Raw genomic sequence first — 15800 nt, 5'->3', positions numbered from 1 at the left:
CGGAGAGTTTGTGAGCTATGCAGTCAGACAGGAAGGAAACCTTCACTGCTTCACAAACCGCTTAATTTCCCCCCCTCCCCCCCCATGAAGTTAATAGAGTTAAAAACAAACACACAGAGAGAGACACTGTTATTTACCAAAAAAGGGCAACTTCTTGCTGTATTTCTTTAGATACTGCAAATGCAGCAATGCCTCACACTGACTGCATATGTCATGATATTTAAAGATAAATCCTCAGCTGGTGTCTGTCAGCTTCTGCTGAAGTTAATGAAGACACACTGATTTATTCATGCTGAGGATTTGACCCTTATGCGGGAGACAGCAAAAATATAACTCAATAAAATAAAAACTGTTTAGTCAAAAACATCAGCTGGATATGCTGCAAACAGGTGTTTGGTCACACAGCCTTCTGCCACACTGGAGACAGAACTACTGGTGTAAAAGAGGAATTGTATTAGTGTAAACAGAAGAGTACAAAGGGTTAAAAAGAGATCTCACAAAACTAGGTGACTGGGCAGCAAAATGGCAGATGAAATTCAATGCTGATAAATGGAAAGTAATGCACACTGGAAAATATAATCCCAATATAATACAGATGATGGGATCTAAATTAGGTGTTACCACTCAAGCAAGATCATGCAGTCATAGGCCTATAGCCTTTAAGGTCAGAAGGGACCATTGTGATCATCTAGTCTGACTTCCTGCACACTGCAGGCCACAGAACCTCACCACTCACTCCTAACCTCTGGCTGAGTTACTGAAGTCCTCAAATCATGGTTTAAAGACTTCAAGTTACAGAGAATTCACCATGTACACTAGTTTAAACCTGCAAGTGACCCGTGCCCCATGCTGTAGAGGAAGGTGAAAAACCACCAGGGTCTCTGCCAATCCGGGGGAAATTCCTTCCAAACCCCAAATATGGCGATGATCATTGTGGATACTTCCCTGAAAACATCTGCTGAATGTACAGCAGCAGTCAAAAAAGCTAAATGTTCGGAACCATTAGGAAAGAGATAGATAATGAGACAGAAAATATCATAATGCCACTATATAAATCCATGGTACACTCACAAATTGAATACTACATGCAGTTCTGGTCATCCCATCTCAAAAATGGTATATTTGAATTGGCAAAGTATGGGGAAGGGACGGTTCATTTTAGAAAAGAGACAAGGCAGGATATGATAGAAGTCTATACAATCATGAATGGTGTGTAGAACACGAATAAGAAAGTGTTATTTATTCCTTCACATAACACAAGAACCCGATGAAATTAATAGGTGGCAGGTTTAAAACAAACATAAGGAAGTACTTCTTCACACAACACAATCAACCTGTTGAACTCATTGCCAGGGGATATTGTGAAGGCCAAAAGTATAAATGGGTTCAAAAAAGAATTAGATAAGCTCATGGAGGAAGGCCCAGCAATGGCTATTAGCGAAGATCGTCAGGGACACAACCCCATGCTCTGGGTTTCCCTAAACCTCTGATTGCCAGAAGCTGGGAGTGGATGACAGGGGATGGATCACTCAAGAAAAATTGCCCTGTTCTGTTCATTCCCTCTGGAGCAACTGGCACTGGTCACCACTGGAAGACAGGATACTAGGCTAGACAGACCATTGGTCTGACTCAGTATGGCCATTCTTACGTTCATTCATTTGCTCTCCAGTGATATTTCAGACACTAGACAATTACAGATTTTATGTTAAATACGATGAAGAGATAGAATTGGAAGAAATTGTTCTTATTCTGCCAGTTCTTTTGCATACATTCAGCTGGCAAGGGAGTGTTTTGTTGGTTTCTCAAAGTAAGCTGTGAGATGGGACAAATGAATGGAGTTTTTAGTCCTACACTGTATCTGGACTAAAGGAAAAGTACTGCCCTTGTATCAAAATAATGCTTAGTGTGACTTTCATTTTGGTTGTGGAAAAGGAATTGGATTCTGACAGAACGTCAGCTGACTGGGAAAAGCAGAGTGAGAAATTTTGCAAAGCACACATTAATGTATATTGTCACCAGTGGCAGGAGTGGGAGAACTGTAAGATGATTAATTTCCTGATCCCAGAATGTAAATTTCACTGCTGAAAACTAAAAATTTCCACAAACCTTGTGGAAGTTTACATACAGATCTGAACTTTGTTGCTCTGAACCACTGCTGAACCTTTATAATGCATTTTATGTGTACCAGTGCAGTTTATATAAAACATATTTAAAAGATACTTACATGGATGTTATTGTCAGCATCCTTATGCCAATGAAGCGTTTTTTCCCATCTGGAAAAAAACACAGCAGCTATATATAAAGATTTTAGGCAAACAATCACAAGAACACCTTTTCCATTGAAATGGTAAGAGCCAATACAAGCAAGAGGTATCAGCCTTTACTAAGATTAATACCACAGAGAATGCAAAGCATGCATAGTGATTAGAATGACTTCTAAGGTCTTGTGCCTTCCCTCATGAAGCCGTGGATGATTAAAATTAGGATTTCTCCCTTCTAGTCCCATTGCTGAGATAACGGCTGCTATAAAGGGAGTCACAAAAGATCAGTTTCAGTACTATAAAAGTTTTACTTAAGGAAAGTTCAGAAAACATCCAAGATTTCTAAAAGATTTAGTAGCACAAAAATCTTTAGAACTTATTACACCTAAGAGAATGCAAATTTTTGTAACTAACTATGTTTGATCTAAAGATGGTTAAGTCAATTTCATCAAAAGGAGATTTTGAAAAAAAAATTCGGGGCTGGGGAATGGAAATTTCACAAAAAAAGCTAAATACATATAATGCTAAATAAATAAATAAAACAATTCATTCCTTGCTTGATACTGCAGGAGTTGAGCTCACGTGTGGTGCTCAAGCTCAGAGTTCCTGGTTTAATCAGAAGTATGCTAAAGGCAAAGAATTCTCAGTAAAAGGTCCTCAACCCTGGAAATTGCTTCCCTTGTTGGTTTGTCAAAGCCCACATTTGCTAACTATCAGGTCATACTGTGAAATCCCCATACAGAACTGCTCGCAGGATCAGGGCCTATTCTCTTGTTTTAAAAGTTTCCAAGGAGGGAGCAGAAACAATACCTTAGGCTACTAGTCGCACAACACACATAGCGAACAGGTCCCATAGCACTCTAAAGTGCTTTACAATACTATATACACAGCCACTAAACAGCAATTAGTTTAGATTCACCACACATGAGGCAGATAAGTATGATCAGCCCCATTTTACTGAGAGGTTATGTGACAATCTCTCACAGAGCCAGTCTCCTGCCTCCCAGGCCTGTGCCTGAACAATGAGACAAAAGTGCCATGGGCTCTTTCACGTTTATAGAGACAGAACCTTCTAAGGACACCTCTGAAAGCCCCACACAAGTAAATTACATGACACTTAGGGCCAGCCTACACTAGAAAATGTCACTCAGGGTATGAAAAATCCACGCCCCTGAGTGATGCAGTTAGCCGACCTAAGACCCTAGGTAGGGAGCGCTAAGCTGATGGAATAATTCTTTCTTCAGCCGCCATAACAACTGCCTCTCAGAGAGGTGGATTACCTCTCCTGTCAGCAAAGCTAGTATCTATATTGAAGCACTACAGTTCTTCAATATAGAACACTACAGTGGTGCCCTCGACGTATCTGCTTTCCAAAGAATGAAAACACGGTGAAGTGATCCTTACACATTTGAACTTGTGGTGCAAGTGAGTTTAAATGGGGCAAAATTCAGTCCTCCTATAAGCTGGCACAGCTCCACTGGTTCTGAAGCTACAACCGTTCTGAGTGGCAGTGATGCCAAAAAGCTGCTGTATGTACTAATTTGATTTGATGAAGCCCTGCGGTGAGTGCTTCAGCAGTTGATTATATCCTGTATAAAAGAGAATTTCCTCTCACTTGGTCCAGAATAACTGTCTTGGAACTTCTTTGAGCATCCCGCTGCTCTCACGTTACGAGAGAGGATGAAGAGGAGAAACTAAACAGTTGCCTTTAATACTTGTTCTTTCCAGGATATAAACAATCCCAGGCTGGGGACCTGCTCCTGCATTCCTCGCACACTCTATATCCCCATTAAAGTCAATGGAACACACCCCAGAGATGTGGGATTTACTGGACCCTTGGCAATCTTGCAGCATACCTCCAGCTATCTGTGTTGCCTTCCCTGGAATGCTTAGTCTCTCCTGAAATTGTTAAGATGAATTGAGCAAAACTGGCTACAGTAAACTCCAGATAGAGTTCTATTGTTCAAAACAGGGCTGTCAACCACCATGGCCCTGTGCCAGATCCATTTATGTGACCTGTATAGCATTATATATATATATAGCTTCTTCAGAACTCAAGCTTCAATTTAAAAAAAAAAAAATACCTGCACAGTTCCTAGCTCTCATGTTTGCAAAGGCAACCTCTCAAACTTGAGTGGGACCTGAGTGTGAAATGATGCAGTGTGTTGTCTTCCTGAGTCTGCAATCAGTCTGAAAAGATGTTTCTGAGAGTGTGTACAAGTCGGAGGATCCTTTAAATGTCACCATTAACTATTTTATTGCTGGTCATTTTAACACTTGGGATAGCGAAGGGGGAAGCAGTACAATGGTGCACAAAATGGAGAGGGGGGCTGAATCGGGAATTGATGCAAAGAAAAAAATGCAGATGAATGAAAGGATAAGAGGCACAGACATGGAATAGGTACAAGAACAGGGATGGATGAGAAACCAAGGGAAGACTGAGTGCTGATCTTAAAGGGCACTATTATCCCTGTGGGTAATGCTAAATGTGACAATGAGGCACTGAACAAATAACAAATAATGATAATGGCTTAGTTACTACGTAAAGCTTTATTCCACCCTAGATCTTTGTACAAATTGCCCATACAGACCAGTGGGAGATCTGCCGTGGACCGAAGATTTATGGACCATAAGTAAAAATGGAATTTGGCTCTCTCTCCAGAATGAGTTTGACAAACCTCATTTAAAATAAGGGTTTTGTAATTATAGTAAAATGCACACGGGATCTACTTTGGGAGATTATTTTATCTGCTGCGGCAGCGTGGGCAGAACCCTTCTGCAAGAATTCCTGCATCTTCTTTTCTTGGAGCATTCTCATCAGAACATATGAGAACCTAAGACTCTCTTTGCAAAAAGTACATCACTTTACATTTCTCCAAGTTGAATGTCATATGCTAAAGTTAAGTTTTCTACAACAAAACCAGCTTGAGGGAGTATAAATTGGCAGCATTGCTGGCAATCGTAGCAGAGAAGCCAAGGAATGAATGGGCATTGAGAATCAATTACAGTGCATTGTTACCACAAAGGGATGGCCCTTTTGAGGGCAGAGTTGAGTTACATTGGCAGAGCAGTGCTGGGAAGCTGGAGTTACAGTGTGCCATGCCATGGTCTCCAGAGCTGTCAAGATGGCAGTTTTCATGAGCACTTAAAATTGCTGTAGGGATCAGGAGGCAGAAGAAAAAATCATTAAGACAGCAAGCACAGAATGGAAAGAGGTCCTGAAAATAATGAGCCTCTCACCAGAGTGAAATCACAGTAACTAAGGCTTTCTTATTATTATTATTTTAAAATGTTCATCTGCTGGAATAATCAAGCTATACATATGTGGAACAACTTCAGTCTGAAGCCAGTATGACCCATGGAGAAGGAGATCTTTTAAAGATCTCTGAAACAGAAGGTGCCGGATTCACCAGTGCGATCTAGATAATTTGTGCCACTCCAGTGATGCAAAACAGCTGCAAACCTGGCTTAACAGATCAGTTAAACTGGAGTAGTGCAAAGCACCAGGAGGTTGCTTGTAAATCTGGCCCCTAAAGGCTGGAAGTACCTAACTACTTAAGAAGCTTTCTATTGTATGAGATATTTTCATGCATAAGAAAGACACTAGATACTATCAGCTTCTTCTTCTCAAAGTTAAACTTTTTGATTGATGATTATGATAATATACAAAATGAGACAGGTCAATAAGGGGCTAAAGGCATGAATATTCATAACCACAGACAAAGCTACAGAAAAAGTATTATTGTTAGAGCCAAATTACAGGCCTGAACCTGCAAACGCTCATGTACATGAATAACTTTATCATGTGAGTATTGCCACTGTCCAGTCAGTAAGAGTGCAATCCTGGTGCCACTGAAGTCAATGGGAGTTTTGTTGTTGACTTCAATGGGGTGAGGATTTCACCAAGACCTTCTAAGGAAGGAACTAATCTTGCATTCTACTTGGTATGCAGGGAAACTTCCTACTACTCAGGACACACGCATTGCATTTAGACTGCATCAGCAGGCCTGAAATTATTTAAGAAAAATATTCCACTGTCAAACAGATACAATGAAACTGCTCCAGCCTCTCCTGTTTACTGGTGGGCTGTGTATTTTCTCAAGCTGTATAACTAACTGAGCTATAGAGTGAATCAATTACCTGAATGCAACTCTAAGATGAAGAACAGCCCAAATGACAGTTCTCAATATCTTTACCTGTATGCAGCTATTTATCTCTATTATTATTTTTAATAATTATTACTATTTGCTAAACCCAACAGCTCGCTTAGCTCTGGATGGAGCCAATCCAGTGAGATGCTTTGGTTTAGTTGTCCCCAAAGGCAAGAATATTTTGCTGATATTTAGTCTAATTGTTAGTTTACTGTCTTTCACCCCAGCACTCACTGTTAATATCCTTCTAGGAAGTCCTGAGTTCTGATTTCAGCCCTGCCAGTGATTCCCACTTTGGGCTTCAGCAGATTGCTAAGATCGATTTTTTCATATCTGGATCTCTGAAGTTAGGCACCGAAATAAGTGGCCTGATTTTCAGAGGTGCTGAGCTGTTGAAGTCACTGGGAGGTGGGGATTCTCAGAACCTTTGAAAATCAGACCACTTATTTAAGTGCCTAATTTTAGGTACCCCAGTTTGAAAAATCCAGCCTTTGCATGGTCAATTTTCCCATGTATATAATGGGGATGATTTACCTACCTCCCTGAGGTACTCAGGGTTAGTTAATGCTGTTACAGAGTTTTGAATGGCTAAAGCTCTATATAATAAAAGCACTATTATTATGGTAATAATAAATAAGGTATTATTATTATGACCATCCCATGTGATATAGTGCTAAATGACTTTACATTTAAATATTGCTCATAATTCCTAATAGAGTGTATATTTTTGATTCTTCAGCTTTGTAAGTAGGATTACATATTTGTGTGCAATAAACACACAGTATGGATTTCATGACTATGCACATTATACAACACTGAAAGTTATCTGCTCAACTGAGATTTTAAAAGCCACAGTCATACTAATTTTACAATGTCATGGCGGTCTCCTCTACACCAGAATCAAGTTGTAAAGAGGTATTTCCTAAGAAGGGTACTGTAATAGTTTATGCTTCCACAACCCAATCTTTTCAGTTAGATGATATTCAATGCAGAATGGAAACACCATTATCCTTATTCCTTATGATTTAATCATAGCATGATTCTGAGGGTGGATCAAAGTTAAATGACCAATTCCCTTTTTATATTTTCATATGATGAAATGTAACTGGCCCAAAGGAAAAGGATGATGAAAAACTAGAAATTCTATTTACAGTCATAAAAAGGAACAACGTAAGTATGGAAATTTGAAAGCTATTACTAAGTATCCAAAAATGCAAACTTAATCCTTAACACCATGCAAACAACTGCTGAAATAAACTCATTCCTTCCACATTTCCACCATAGCATGGGCTAGTAAATGACTTTAAAGAATAGCCCTGCTTTGGCAGTGGTTCAGGGCAAATGGGCCAGGTGCTTCCTACAAGTATACAAGTGGTGCCTGACCAGATGAGTGTCTTGATTCAGTATGACATTGCAAGTGAGGGTTAGTAACCAAGTGTGCCATACACAGAAAGAACAAGGATGAAAATAACAAGATCTGGCGGCCACTCCGTATGGTACATACACATCACAATGGTCTGGCTCATCCCTTTCACTTCTTGTCTGCTCTGTGTAGTAGGGAGTTGGATATGGTGGAAGAGGAGGGAGATAACCTCTTGTACAGGTTCAGGATGGACATTCCAGCATGGAAAGAGACACAGGCATGCCTGTGAGAGAAGCAGATAAAGGGGATAGCGAGGCCAGAATCATTGGTGAGTGTAGAGGAGTGGGAGGTAGGGCACAAAAGGAGACCAAGTCAGAGATGTAGGCTAAGTCTGGCCTTGAACACAAAGACTGTGAATGTGAGGCTCAGGCAATGGGAAGCTACTACAATGACTCAACATGGCTGAGGGGATGGCATAGGAAAACTGATTTCAGCAGCAGCATTTTGGATGGACAGGCATGAGAAGGTGGGGCAGGGTACTAGGGAAGAGACCCAAGAAAAGAAGATTGCAGCAGTCATGGTGGGAGAGGATATGGGTGTGGACAAACAATTTGGCAGTCAGGACAGAAAGGAAGGGGCAGGTTTTAGAGAAGTGACCCCACTTGGCCACCAGTTATGGGTTTGGGAGAAAGGGAGGATGGTAAAGTTATGAATTGCACTGGAGGACTGAGGTAGGGAGGAAGGTTTGGGCTGAAATATTAGTAGGTCAGTTTTGGCTATGTTGAATCTGAAATGGCAACAACTCATTCAGCGTGAGGTGTCAGACACAGTTAGAGATAGGAGCCTGAAGACCAGCAGATAAGTCCAGAGTGGGGAAGTACATTTGACAGTAATTGGTGTACTTACTGTAAGCTCTTTGGGGGCAAGGATAATCTTTTTGTTCTGTGTTTGTACAGCACCAAGCGCAATGGGTTTGTGGCCCATGACTGGGGTGCCTGCCTGCTACCCCATACCAATAATAATAATCGTCATCATCATGATCATCATCACTGCAGTAGTGGAGACCATGCAAATAGAAGTCATTTATGAATAAAGTGTAGCGGCATTATCCCTCCCAAAGCTACCCAGTATGTCCTGGGTGTTTGGATCTTATTCCCCACCCTGCCTGCTCCCTGCCTCCTTAGGATAATCTGCGGGAGTGGGGGTTGTCCCTGTCCCTTGCAAAAGACACAGAAGAGGAGGGAAATCCTCCTTGATTAAAGTCAAGTTACAAGCTGTTCCCAAGTGTACCTCAAGTTAAGCTGGTTCATCTACAACTCTCACCCTTTCTGATGACTTTCCCTCTGAGTCTTATATATGAGATACTGTCTATTCTTTGGGTCTCTAGGTTTAGGAATAACGAAATACCACTTTTTCTTCCAAGAAGCTGTCTTCAAATCCCAAATCTCTACATACAATGACGCCACAACCTCTCTCAGGCTGTAAGCCAACACTCCTTCCCTCAGCTGTGTGCAGCCTTCCTCTGATTTCATGTGGACCCAGCAGCAAAATGAGGACAGGCACATGCATGGAATTAAGCAGGAGGCCCCAACTTTTATTAAACTTTGACACAAGGGAGAGGTGTGACCTGCCCATCACCCATACTCTCCTGTACCAGGCATTTAACTGGTTCCAGGAGCAAAAAAAGAGGCTCCACATACCCCCACTCCAGGTTGAATGCTGGTGAATGCTAGCCAATCAGCAGCCCTCCCCACCAGCTGGCCAACGGGTGTCAGAGATGCTCAGGAGGAGGAGCTACCTACTGTCCGTAAGTGAGTGAGTGTCTCCCTCCCTCGCTGCTGGGCCCGTTCCCCTTCACTGCCGTCCGCATCAAGTTCCCCCACCCATTGGGGCAGGTAGGTGGCATTTGTCCTTCTCAGTTTAAACACCAACAGAAACCAAGACTTGCATCCTGGTGGCCTTTCACTGACAGCCCCCACCTCCCAAGTCCATACCTGAGAGTGTCCCAGAGCTGTAGCGATCCATTCTGTCACACTGCCAGCTGAATCTGTGTGAATTACGCATTTCTCGAACAGATAATTTACAACTAAAATCCAGACAGTATTTTTGAATAACGTATTTATAAAAACAGGAAGGTCTCTTAAAATAAATGCATTCCAGAGCACCTCCCTATTAATTAAATGTGTTTTGTAAGTTATTTATATAGCGATCTGAGCCTCACTTTTGTCCTGTCAACCCTATGTGGCTATTATAGATGTTATGGCACTTTTAATGGGAATATAGCAGCGTTTCTTAGTCAAAATTTCTCTTCCTACTGTTGTGAGGCTTGTTAGTTGCCTCTTAGAACTGGGTACTAATTAAGGAAAATGTAAAATAATGTTTAATTCTTTTAGTTATTATAACGTTATTATGTGTTTCCATAGGGATATAATTTATCCCTTCAAGATGAAAGGTTCTCTATGAACTAATTTTATTGTCGTTCAACATTACTGCTGGCATGGTGCTATTCTATAATACAGAGTACAGTAGAGTAGCCTAACAGAAAGGAAGAATGATGCAATGAGTAGGCACTTGCGTGGGACCCAGGAGATGCAGGTTCAGTTCTCTGCTCTACCACATGTGGCCTGAATGACCTTTTGCAAGTTGCTTATTTTCTCTTTGCTCAGTTCACCATACATAAAAAGGGGATAATATCTACCCCACAGGGGACTAGTGAGGATAAATGCATTAGATATTGTGAGGTATTATAGAAATGGAGCCACAAAAATACAATAGATATGCTGCACATTGCAGTCAGTCACTGTATTTCTTTTTTGGTTAACACAGACCAAACTACTGAAATACGAGTTCGCAGTATCATTTAGAATGGTATTTTTTCTAGCCAGCGTTGCTTGAAGAATTTACCTTTATTTTGTTTGTCATGTGACTCTGTGAGGAACTGAGAAATGCGATCAGAAGGAATAGCAAAGGAAATTCCAGCAGTAACCTTTAAAGTGTTTATTCCAATCACTTCACCATCCTGTGGAAAGAAGACAGCCAATGAAATTGTCTGTAAAGGACTACAAGGTTAATCCCACTGCCTAAGGCCTTTACTTTTCAAAAAAGTAAACTGAGGTCAGTTACTCACAATCTGGAGAAGTAGAGCAATGATTTACTGGGGAAGCTATTCTTTCCTATTATCATTGTTTTCATGGGTTTTGAGAAAGGTACCCAAAAGATGGTAGTGGTGATACAATAAATAATGATAAAATTATTCTTCACTTTGAATCAAATTGTTTTTCTTTACTTGTCTTCTAGGGACACATTTTCAGACCTTCACGTGTAAGTTCTATGGGCCAAAAATGTGCACTTGCCCATTTTCCAAGCAAAAAATGGGCATTTGTACGCACGTCAGATACATGTCTTTCTGCACATACAGTTAGGCGTGCAATTTCCAGATTTGCATTAGCAAAGGGAGAGTTTACAGCCACACTGGACATATATAGATGTTTTTCACAGGCATAACTTATATGCCATTATCTGACAATTTAGCCATTAGTGATTTTTTCTTGAAGACCTGTCACTTTAATGATGTAAGATTTGTGTATGTGTATAATATATTGGACATTCCATCTTCACTGAGAACATAAGAGATAAGTACGCCAGTTCTGTAAAGGAAAAAAAAATCAATCCGTTCTTACCAAATTAACCAGAGGTCCTCCTGAGTTTCCATACTGTAAATATAATGGCAGAATATGTTAAATTGTTATTTTACGTCAGGAAAGGAAAATCGCACTTCAGATTGTGTTATTTATTAGCACCTGAGAGTGAGCTAGGCACTGCACTGAAGGACACAATCCCTACCATAAAGAACTGAGAATCAAAGGGCCTGATTCTGCAAAGGAATCCAAGTGATGAATCCTTAGGATTATATTTGCTTCTTTGCAGGATCAGGTTCTAAACTGGGGTTAATATTAGGGGAAATGTTAAAGAAAGTCTCTAAAGTGTAAAACCATATTTTTATTCTCCCAGGTATTGTTACAAAAGAGTTGGAAAACATTTAATCCATGTTTAGCAAATTACATCTCAGTACAATTTAATAAACCAATATTTTTTTAATAAAACCTAGACCTGTCAATCAGCAGATTGGGTTGTGATACTGTCAGCTACTTTCCCCAAGGAGCAAAAAGAACGTGGCCAACATTAATTAAACCTCACTGCATCTCCTTGTGAGGTAGGTAAGGAGACACAGGGGTTGCTTTACTAATCATAGATATGCAGCTAGCTCTGGGGGGAAATGTGGCAACTGTTTAACTAAGCAGTTTTGAGTTTTCCCAGCATCTGAAGACTTTCAAGGAAAAATCCCCAAAAGCAGAGAGCTGCAGGAAATGGGAGGTGTAGAGGTCACTTGCCTATCTACTTGTTGGTTGCACAAATTTGTTTTTGAGTTGGGCCAAGTTTTTGGGCCAGTTTATCAAAGAGCCAAGAGCAGCAACCTACCAGTCAAAATAAACAAGCAATGGATGAATAATAGCAATACGAGCCATCTAAGAGTTTACCTGTTGATTGCACTGGGCAAAGCGCTGTTTATTCTCAGAAAAATAAAACATAAATCTACTTTGATTTTTATTAATTTCATGGTATATCTTTTTCAAGTAATCATTTGTAACAGATCTGAATTATTTCTGACTGTGAAAAACTGAGCCATGAAAGCAGCTTTTTCAGATACAATACCCTGAATCATGCAAAAGCTTTCACAATAACAGAGAACCAGAGAACCTTTCACTTGCTGTCCTATGCCAGAATAATTTGATGGTAAAAAACCCATATGTACATATACAATATAGTTCAGTTTATTACAGTATTGCCCATTCCCTCTTTGGTCTCTCCTCTCACAAGGCAGCTACGCATTCTTGCTGAAGTGTCTTGGCTGAGCAACAGGAATGCTTTTGAATAGAGCAACTATCAGACTCTGCCTATGCTCAGGAGGAATGAGTTAGTTAACTAAGCTTACTGCTTCCCCAGGCCAGAGATCATCTTCATACCCCATGTTGTCTGTTGGAAGAACAACTCAAAATGTCGCTTTTTCCTGTCTTTTCTTTCCTTCCCTACTCTCGGGCTTAAATTCAGCCACAGCTGTCCAGAGCAGAGCTCCAGTAAATATTTTCAGACCCCGTGGAGTTTTCATAGCATGCTTGGGGGGGTGGCAGTGGGGGGCTCTGGGAAATATTCTATGAGAATTTAAGCCCTGCCTACTATAATATCACCTTTGCCCTTGTATTATGTGTTGAACTGGATCAGAAGCTGCCTGTGTCGGAACTGGATCAGAAGCTTTTGGGGGCAGAGATGAAGTCAAGAAAATCCTGTTCTAATCCTGGCTCTGCCACCAACTTGCTGTTTGCCCCTTCAAATAAAATCTTTAAAGTGCCTCAGAGATTTAGAAGTTAATGGGACTTAGGCTGCTAAATTTCACCCTGAACCTCTTCCCAGTGTATAAACCAGATTCTTTGATACAACCACCTCAAAAGGGTGTTGTGAGAAATAATGAATATTTACAAAGGGCTTTGCACATGTAAATGGCTAAATACTATTAATTTACTCTGCTGAGTACATTGTCTGAATGTAGTGAATACATATTTCTGAGAATATTTTTGTTTTAAAGTTTTGGCAGACTTCAGCTGTCATCTCCCCTTAAATTCACTAGAAGTTGCATGCAAGTATCTCAGGGCATAATTTAGTCTTTTTCCATCATCCCTTGTAGCCCCTCATATGTCTGGTCAGCACGTAACACAATGGGGCCTCAATCCTGATTGGAGTCTCAGGCTGTTACAGTGATTTAGGATTAGATTCTCATTTGGACTATATGGCAGAACAAGAGTAAGAACTTCTCCTTAAGTCCCTGTGGGATCCCTGAACCTTAAAACTGGGCACACACAGATAAGTAGATCTACTCACCCGTTTATTCTTTCCCTGGGTAGAGAAAAAATGGAGCTTTGGCACAGTAGTAGCCAAGCCAGTGCAGACAGGAGCATGATAATTCACTGCTGATCTATACCAGCTGTATGTCATTGCACATATGCTCCCTGGAATAAGGCAGAAATGTGGGGGGGGATTGCAACCTCAAGGGGTGCTTCTCATTCATAATACCTCCCAGGACTATTGCTAGGGTGGGGCATCTTATGCACCTTCTCTTCCTCAGGTCAGAGTCTAACCCACAGACACAGAATAATCTATCTGTCATGCATGAAGAGGGCATAATTTATTTTATAGGAAGTCCCTTTTATTCAGTGGAATTCATCTAACAGGGCAGTTATTCCCTGCAGCACCAGTGGAATTTCAAGGTTCCAGGACTATAAATCTGGTGACTTTCTGAACTCCTCACCTACCCAATACTTACGTTGATAATGGCATCTGTCTGAATGTAATCCATATCCGAGTCCCTCAGGCCTAGCTCCTTTCCATCTCGCTGAGCAGTGCTGACAATCCCTGTTGTCACAGTGTTCTGCAAGGCAAAAGGGCTCCCAATAGCCACAACGAACTCCCCAGGACGCAGATCGGCCGAGTGGCCCAGTAATAATACGGGTAGTTTTTTCTTTTAAAATAAAAACAGGAAGAAAACAGAATTACTGTCAGTTTATGGCTGGTTACTCAAAATGAAATGTAAGGCCCAAACCCTAGCTACAGACCAGAAGGATATGCTGCCACCTATGTCCAGCGGAAGAGCAATTCTGCCATCGGAAGTCAGGATATCACAGCTCAGGCCAGCTCAATGCGCTGCAGGTCGCTGCTTCCTGCTACTGTCTTCAGAAGAAAAGGGCTCAGTCCTCATGGAGCTGCCTTGCAATCATTGTAGATGGCAGAATCAGCCCCAACAGGATTCTGGGACAAACTCATGCATTTTCCATGGGATGACCCTTGTCATGATGTGCAACCCACCACAAGCCAGATTCTGCCATCCTTACTTACATTGTGCAGTATCTTACTGCCTACGTAGCACCACTGAAATCAACGGAATTATTTGCGGAGTATGGTATCACCTAGTGTGAGTAAAGGTGGGAGAGCCTGGCTACATGTAAGCAATGAGTAACTGCTGGGGGACTCTTGTGTACTATGGCAGGTTCCCCTCTGTACAACCACATCATATAGTCTGCTCTCAGCAGGCTGGCTCTTCCCCTTTGACCAATGTTCCCCTCTTGTGCACCCCACCCTCATGCAGGATGGAGCCTTTAATTACAAGTATTAAACTGTCCCAATAAAGCAGATGATTTTTGAGAGAGAGGATGTTCACTTCAGATATCCCCATACTCTCCCAACATCAAAAGGACTTTTTTCTTCAAACACAGTCACACTCACGTCTTCAGTTATGTTTTCCAATATGCAGAATCTGCATCTTTCTTTTAACCAGTGCTTCCATACCAGAAACAGTGAAATAATTTATGAACAAGACGTGAAATTTTCCAGACCTACAGCTGCAGTCCATTCCTTACATTTCATCTACAATTTATATTAGGCTTCACATTGACTAGCAAATACTAGTGAATGAGATATATAGTATTCCCAGGCAACAATCAAAATAAGTTTCCATGAGACAATTTGGTCAATTTCTGCCCAATGACAGAACCATTTCTGGTCTAAATACTGGAAGAACCATACTTTCGTTAACGATCACTGTGATGCTCCACGAATAGTAATATTCCACATTTTGAGCCAGATCTTCAGTGATATAACTCAGAGCACTGCATTGAAATCACTGGTTCTGGGCCTTTGATTTGACTATATATTTAGTCATTGAAATGGGAACCTTCTCTTTTTCCCTTTTTTATCTGCCCTGTATCATATTAACAAGATCTGCTAATAAACAATTCCTTGGAAAGCTGTTTGCTTATTTTGCAGTCTCTCTCGCTGTTAATTCCTGATTGGAGCAAAGAAATGTGAACACGATGACTTGCTCTTAAAAATATATTAGGTTCATTTGCACTGTGAAATTTGCATTACATTAATAATGAACAATTCCACACATGTTTCGAAAGAGATTCTTAAGAATAT

The 15800-nt window shown here is 40.9% G+C and overlaps 1 protein-coding gene across 2 annotated transcripts in view; it reads right to left on the bottom strand.

Annotated features, from left to right (window-relative positions):
- HTRA3 (HtrA serine peptidase 3) overlaps nucleotides 1-15800 on the bottom strand; it is a 40579-nt gene that overhangs the window by 3509 nt on the left and 21270 nt on the right. Inside the window, exons 4-7 of one of the 2 annotated variants that reach the window (XM_073342620.1) lie at nucleotides 14152-14346; nucleotides 11456-11488; nucleotides 10680-10794; nucleotides 2225-2273 (exon numbers count right to left, since the gene is read on the bottom strand). In XM_073342620.1, the coding sequence (XP_073198721.1) occupies nucleotides 2225-2273; nucleotides 10680-10794; nucleotides 11456-11488; nucleotides 14152-14346 (392 nt within the window). The remainder of the gene's footprint in view (nucleotides 1-2224; nucleotides 2274-10679; nucleotides 10795-11455; nucleotides 11489-14151; nucleotides 14347-15800) is intronic. The other variant, XM_073342621.2, reaches the window with a different exon arrangement.

Source organism: Lepidochelys kempii, chromosome 4, assembly GCF_965140285.1.
Source record: "Lepidochelys kempii isolate rLepKem1 chromosome 4, rLepKem1.hap1, whole genome shotgun sequence".
Classification (NCBI taxonomy): domain Eukaryota; kingdom Metazoa; phylum Chordata; order Testudines; family Cheloniidae; genus Lepidochelys; species Lepidochelys kempii.
Note: the sequence above shows the minus strand (reverse complement) of the source record. Positions and strands in the feature narration are given on the sequence as shown.